Genomic DNA, 7,112 nt, shown 5'->3' on the forward strand with positions numbered 1-7,112 from the left:
ACAGTGTGGCACCATGAAGAGACGCATAGGGGGTGTCACCCCTTGTTTGGTGGATATAGAAAGAAAACACAAAAAACACAAAAAAAGCACACACACACACACACACATACACACACACACACACACACACACACACACACACACACACACACACACACACACACACACACACACACACACACACACACATACACACACACATACACACACACACAACACCGCACGGCGATCATGGACGACGATCAGTTTGGGTTCGGCGATGACCTCGTGGAAGACACCAACCCACCCCCACCCCCACCGGTACCGAGGCGGCGGGCAAGCACAGGCAGCACCCGCAGCAACAACAGCGACACCAGCACCAGCAGCAACGACTCTGTCTTTGACAACGTTGACGAGGAGTCCAAACCAACCGCACGTGTCGTCAGCATCCTCGGCCAAAGTATGTGTGTGTCTGTATTTGGGTGGGGGAGGGGAGGGGTGGCTGATGCGTGTGAACATGTGTGTGTCTGTGTGTATGTGTGTCTGTGTAGTGTTGGTGTCTGTCTGTGTCTTCCTGTCCGTCGTTGTCTGTCTGTGTCTGTCTGTCAGACTGTTTAGTTCCCCGTGCACGCGCGGGACTGCGCTCGTACGCCTACGTTGCTGTCTTTCCATCGATCCTCGTTCACGTTCTCACCGTCACAACCCATCCACCGTTTCTCGTTCACAACAGCTGGGGTGGGAAAGTCTCACTTGGCGACGTGGGAGGTGTATGGCAAGCGCATGGGACCCTACGATGAATCAGAGACCATCCGAGGTGCGTCTACCAACAGTTGCCCCTGCTGGATTGCGACTGCCTGTTTCGTCCTCCCATATCAAGAGCGCCATCTCATGGTCATGTGTGTGTGTGTGTGTGTGTGTGTGTGTGTGTGTGTGTGTGTGTGTGTGTGTGTGTGTGTGTGTGTGTGTGTGTGTGTGTGTGTGTGTGTGTGTGTTGAGCAGAGGTCATCTCGGTGCCACCGACCACGACCACTCCCGGTTGCACGCTGATTGAGCTTGGGCACGACCAAGTTCCCGAGGAGACGCGCGTGGAACACTACGAACACGAGAGTGCGTTCTTGAATCGTGTATTGTGTACATGTGTGTGTGTGTATCTGCCTGCCTGCTAGGTTCCCCCATTTGCTGTGCATGTACCTCAGCTCATCTCCTGATCTGTCGATTTCGGTGTGCAGTCGACAACTCGAATGGTTTCATCTTGATGTACGACACAACGCGCAGGGAGACATACGACCTCGTCAAAGTAAGCCTCCTTGTGTGTGTGTGTGTGTGTGTGTGTGTGTGTGTGTGTGTGTGTGTGTCTATCTGTCTGCTTGTGTGTGTGTGTGTGTGTGTGTGTGTGTGTGTCTGTGTGTGTGTGTGTGTCTGGCTGACTCTCTGCGATGCCATTGCTTTGAAAACCTGTTCCTTCCTCTTTGCTCAATTGCAGTTGCATACACCTTCCATCACACCACACCACACCACCACCACATCACACACCACCTTCCACCACATCACACCACACCACCTTCCGCCACCACATCACACCACACCGCCTTCCGCCATGACCAAGTGGGTGCTGACGGAGCTGATGCAGCGGCGGTCCAAGATTGACTGGTCGTGCGTTGTCATTGCAAACGACTTCAACGCATCGCCGGAGTGCAAACCCGTCGTCGACCCCGCAGAAGGTGAGATGTGTGTGTGTGTGTGTGTGTGTGTGTGTGTGTGTGTGTGCAAGTGTGTGTGTGCAAGAGAGAGAGAGAGAGAGAGAGAGAGAGAGAGAGAGAGAGAGTGTGTGTGTGTGTGTGTGTGTGTGTGCAAGTGTGTGTGCATGCATAAGTGTCGTTTTCATTGTTGCAGTAACTGCTCTCCTTATCGACGTTCATCTCACATCTGCTTGTTCACCCGCACACATCTCAAAACCCCCCGGCCCTCTCCGCCTTTTTGTCACACACGCATTCGACCATGTCAGCACAAGACCTGTGTGATTCCTTCGGTGTCACATTCATGCAAGTACAGGACATTTGTCAGCCCGAACACAAGCCCTTGGCACAGGTGCGCTGTACGAGCAGACATGTGTGTGTGTGTGTGTGTGTGTGTGTGTGTGTGTGTGTGACTGCTGTCGTGTAGAGGCGACTCCAAGTATCTGCCACAATGCACTTTTTCCTCATACACACGCACACACGCACACCGACGCAGGTGCTGAAGGGCATTGGGGGAAGCCACTCCATGGTTGGATATCTGGACAAAAAAGGGGGCGGGTCGAGCGTACTTGGCCGTAAGAACTGGAAGCGGCGGTGGTTTGTTCTCGATGACACCATGCTCACCTACAGGCCCACGCCAGACTCACCCGGCGTCAAGGGCCGCATTGCTATTGATGACATGGAGGCGGTGCGCGACGGCGACGCAGACAAGCCGCAGCAGTTTGTGCTCGTGGCGAAGAAGCGAGAGCTCGTGATGCAGGCGCCGACCCCGGACAAGAAGATGATGTGGGTGAACAAGCTGACAGATGTGATTCAGAAGCGGGGCCGGTTCAAGCGGTCGCTGTTCATGTCACGCCGGTTCACGGGCACACAGCGCTTCTCGCAGTCGTCGCAGTCGTCGCACTCACATATCTAAGTCGCTGCGTGTTATTTGGATGCGTTTGGTGTGCGTGTCTGTGCTTGGATGCGTTTGGTGTGCGTGTCGGTGTTTGGATATGCATCTGTGTCTCTGTGTATGCATGTGTGCGTGTGTATCTGTGTGTGTGTATGTGTGTGTGTGTCAGCGTGTTTATCTGTCCACGTGTCTTTCGTTTGTCTCGTGGCTGCTCGTTTGACCGCCTTGTTTTGACCTTGCTGTGGCGTGAGTTGCACCCTGGTCTGCTTGTGGTCCCTCGACCTCTTTTCCTCGTTGCCTCGTCTTGGCCTATTTTTTCTCCCTTCCCCCCCCCCCTTTCAATCATCCCTTTTCTCCTCCTTTGTTCTTCCTCCCTTCTCTCCGTCTGACTGCGGCTGTGTTTCCTTGGTGGTGCGTTGCGACTTTTTGTACACACGTGACACACTGCCCTGCGTTTGCGCTTCGCACGTTGTTATGATGTTCATAAACAACCCGAACCACACACAGTGTTGGAAATGGAAACTCAACCGCAACCACAGCGACAGGAAACGATGACAGTAGCTATCGATGCATGCACGTGTCGTGTCACACCCGCACAAATGCACCAAACAAATATACGCTGCACACACACACACACACACACACACACACACACACACACACACACACACACACACACACACACACACCCCCCACATGCAAGCTTCCCCCTGCCGCCCCCCCCCCCACATCACTCTCAATTACACAGCGTATTCGAGACAGACAAGGTCGATGATGAGGACAGCTTGGTGGCCATAAGGGACACAAACAACTTTGTCCCTGTTGCGTCCAGCAACAAGTCCAGTCGCCCACCCAAACTGGTTTGGTGGAACGCGCAGTGACGTGACATCAGTCGTGTTGGCGATGGGGTCGATGATGAGCACAGCGTTGGCGTGGTCGGGGATGCCAAGGATGCGACCGTCGGGCGTGAGAACACCGCTGTACCATTTGCTGGTTGTGGGGAAGAGCCCTCCAAGTGTGGTGGTGTCTGCCGTATCGGTAAACGGGTCAATGATGAGAACAGACGTTGCGTCCTGTGGCACACAATAGATCTTGCCGTTGGGCGCCAGCACAGCACCCCGCCATTTTAGGTGCCCCCGTGCAGAGAGTGGGAACCCAGCGATGGTGGTGTTGTCGGTCGTGTTCGTCGCGGGGTCAATGATGAGAACAGCGGTCTGCATGCCCGGCGCAGCGTAGATCTTGCCGTTGTTGGGTGCCTGCACGGCGCCATACCACTGGTTGCCTCCTTCCAGCACAGCAACGGGGATGGTCGTGGTGTCCGAGGCGTTGGTGGCTGGATCAATGATGAGCACCGACGCCGCCTGGTTCGGCATGCCAAAGATGAGGCCGTTGCTTGCAAGCACGGCGTCCGCCCATTTGCTGTCGCCGGGTGGCAGCCCAGTGATGGCGCTGGCATTGTATGCGTTGGTCGCCGGGTCGATGATCAAGACACTTGTGGCGTCTGCCGGAACGGCGTAGATCTTGTTGTTGGGCGCCAGCACCGCACCGGTCCACTTGGCCTGGCCCGTGCTGAACCCCGTGATGGTCGTGGTGTCAACGGCGTTGGTGTCTGGGTCAACGATGAGCACGTGGGGCGAGCGGATGGGCATGGCATACACCTTGCCGTTTGGCGCCAGCACGGAGTTCCGCCACTTTCCCAGGCCTTCTTGGCCAAGCCCAGTGACGGTGGTCACGTCCACAGTGTGGTCGCGGCACAGCTGCTTCACAAACCGCCCTCGGCTCCTCAATTGCCGCTGAGCCGCCACCAGCTGTGCCATCACATCAACCCCATTCACAAGCACCCGGGAATGTGAAGAGGAGGGTGACCACTCTTCCTGATCCTCCTCGGCGATGCCTGTTGCTGTGGTTGTCGTGGTGGTGGTGGTGATGTGCAAGTTGCCAAACCCATCCTCCTCAATCACTGCGCCACGCAACAACACAGCTGACCAACAATGCAGCAGCAAGACGACAAGGGCGAAGCGGCACACACGCGATGTACAACACACAACACTATGGGCGGCCATTCTGTGTTCCTGTGTTCATGTGCAAGCCAATGGACTCAATTAGTCAGTTAGAAGGAGGGGGAACGAGAGGGAAGGAGAGGGAAGATAGAGGGAAGGATGAGACATGTGGTTGGTGCCGATTGCTTGCAGGCTTGCTTGCAGGCAGAGGCAGCAAGGGGAAAGAACTCTAGAACTCTTCTCTTCTCAGGAACCCATCAGTGACACAGGGCAAGGCGAAGACACTGGGGGGGGGCTGAGGGACAAGCAACGTAAGAGTGAGAGCGATACTAAAGGGAACAGCTGAGGACACAAGGCTGGCTGGTTCGAAGGGTTAGGAGCTCGGTCAGGAGGAGCAGAAGAGTGTAAGAGTGGAGGAGGAGTAGTTGCAGTGTTCTGTTGCCCTGTTGCGCCCAGTCCACTCGTTGCTTGAAACTCGCAGTTCCAAGTTGTGGTTGCGGAAAATTGTCGAGTGACATTAACGAGCGGCGGAGAGGCACCCAGCCAATGCGACACCCACGACCATGATGGTGGTGCACCTCTGCCAGCATGTCTCGCTTCCGCTGCTGCTGTTGGTGCTAGTGGTGCTTGCGCCTTGCTTTGCTGTGTGCGCTGGCGAAGCGGTGCTTCACGAGGACGAAGCAGGGGCGCTACACATCAACACAACGTCAACCGCAGGTGGCAACGGCAGCATCGGCAGCAGCAGCAATGACGCGCTGCCGCCCGTGTTTGTCAACGGGTTGAACGTGGGTGAGCTGTTGCAGTTGGTGCAGGCACAGCAAGCGGTGATTGAGGCACAGCAGAGCGCCTTGGAGCGACAGGAGGGCCTCATTCGTTCGCTGCGGGGCTCTGCAGCGTTGGCGCTGTTCCGCTCGTGCCATGAGACCCGGGCGCCGGTGGCAGACACCATCCGTGTCGCCGGTGCCACGGACGGCAGTGGGTCTTGGATTGGTGGCGTGCAGGCCAGCAACACGGGGCTCATCTACGCCATCCCCGCCTCTGCGCGCTCCGTGCTCATCCTCGACCCTGCCACCAACGCAGTTGATACTTCAACCATGGGAAACCTGACGATGGGCGGGTGGCACGGTGGCGTGCAAGCCCGCAACGGCCTCATCTATGGCATCCCTGCGCTCGCCACTGCTGTTCTCATCATCGACCCCGTGCACAACACCACTGACACCACCACGATGGACAACTTTTCGGCAGAGGGCAGCAAGTGGGCAGGCGGGGTGTTGGCTGATAACGGGCTCATCTACGGCATCCCTTATGTCGCCACGGGCGCGCTGATCATCGATCCGTCTACACACACGGTGGACACAACCACAGTCGGGCCGTTTGCTCCAGGTGTTGGCAAGTGGCGCGGCGGCGTGAAGGCTGACAACGGGCTCATCTTTGGCATCCCGAGTGGCACCACGTCCGTGCTTATCATCGACCCAGTCACAAATACGGCAGATACCACCACCATCGCTGACGTGGGCACGGGGTCGCTGCTGTGGAATGGTGGTGCGCTGATGCCAAATGGGCTCATCTATGCCACGCCACGCATGGCAAGCTCCGTCCTCATCATCGACCCCGTCAACAAGACGGCCAACACAACAACCATCAGTAGCCTGGGCACGGAGGATAAGTGGGTGGACGGCGTGCTGACGCACAACGGACTCTTTGTGGGCATTCCGCTGCGCGCGTCTTCCTTGCTCATCGTGGATCCAAGCACAAACACGGCCGACACAACCACCGTCTCCGGCTTTGGCACGGGCTTGAAGTGGCACTCGGGCGTGCTTGCAAGCAACGGCCTCGTCTACGGCATCCCGTATGGCACAGACCGCATCCTCATTGTCGATCCCGGTTGCTGATGGTGTGTGTGTGTGTGTGTGTGTGTGTGTGTGTGTGTGTGTGTGTGTGTGTGTGTGTGTGTGTGTGTGTGTGTGTGTGCGAGTTTGTGTGTGTGTGTGTGTGTGCGAGTTTGTGTGTGTGCGAGTTTGTGTGTGTGTGCGAGTTTGTGCGTGTGTGTGTGTGTATGTGTGTTTGCCGTGTGCTGTTTCGTGTGCGCGGGTGTGTCGTCTTCTTTGCTTGAACGCCTGCCAGTTACTTCGTCAATAAGATCAACTGTACTCTGCAAGCTAGCTATGTTTTCACCAACGTCAAGGCTCCCAAACAAGCGACACACACACACACGCACACATACACACACACACACACACATATAACCGTCGTGTCGAAGGAGCCACTCCCCGCTTTAGTTGTTGGGGCAGTTGCGTCGCGTGTGACCTGTTGTTGTCATTCAACATGAGTCAGCGCGTGAGCGCCAAAAGAGTGAGTGTGTGTATGCGTGTGTGTTTGGTTGGCAGCTTGTCCTTGCAGACACAAGTACACACACATGTACACACACACACACACACACACACACACACACACACACACACACACACACACACACACACACACACACACACACACACACAC

The 7,112-nt window shown here is 56.2% G+C and overlaps 3 protein-coding genes across 3 annotated transcripts in view; 2 read left to right on the forward strand and 1 right to left on the reverse strand.

The window, feature by feature from the left end:
* The window catches only part of PTSG_10694 (uncharacterized protein), a gene marked incomplete at both ends in the record, with an annotated part of 7,079 nt that extends 4,448 nt beyond the window's left edge, over positions 1 to 2,631 (forward strand). Inside the window, 7 exons of the mRNA XM_004988602.1 lie at positions 247 to 439; positions 710 to 793; positions 979 to 1,086; positions 1,209 to 1,276; positions 1,586 to 1,700; positions 1,985 to 2,067; positions 2,212 to 2,631. Coding sequence (XP_004988659.1) covers positions 247 to 439; positions 710 to 793; positions 979 to 1,086; positions 1,209 to 1,276; positions 1,586 to 1,700; positions 1,985 to 2,067; positions 2,212 to 2,631 — 1,071 coding nt within the window. The remainder of the gene's footprint in view (positions 1 to 246; positions 440 to 709; positions 794 to 978; positions 1,087 to 1,208; positions 1,277 to 1,585; positions 1,701 to 1,984; positions 2,068 to 2,211) is intronic.
* A 719-nt stretch (positions 2,632 to 3,350) lies between these two features.
* Positions 3,351 to 4,673, reverse strand: PTSG_10695 (uncharacterized protein; the record flags this gene model as incomplete). The annotated part of the gene is made up of 1 exon (XM_004988603.1): positions 3,351 to 4,673. One exon carries the CDS (start codon positions 4,671 to 4,673, stop codon positions 3,351 to 3,353), a length of 1,323 nt encoding a protein of 440 aa, XP_004988660.1.
* Positions 4,674 to 5,173: 500 nt separating this feature from the next.
* PTSG_10696 (uncharacterized protein) lies at positions 5,174 to 6,502 on the forward strand (the record flags this gene model as incomplete). Its single annotated transcript, XM_004988604.1, has 1 exon — positions 5,174 to 6,502. One exon carries the CDS (start codon positions 5,174 to 5,176, stop codon positions 6,500 to 6,502), a length of 1,329 nt encoding a protein of 442 aa, XP_004988661.1.
* Positions 6,503 to 7,112: the final 610 nt, after the last annotated feature.

Source organism: Salpingoeca rosetta (genome assembly GCF_000188695.1).
Source record: "Salpingoeca rosetta unplaced genomic scaffold supercont1.34, whole genome shotgun sequence".
Classification (NCBI taxonomy): domain Eukaryota; class Choanoflagellata; order Craspedida; family Salpingoecidae; genus Salpingoeca; species Salpingoeca rosetta.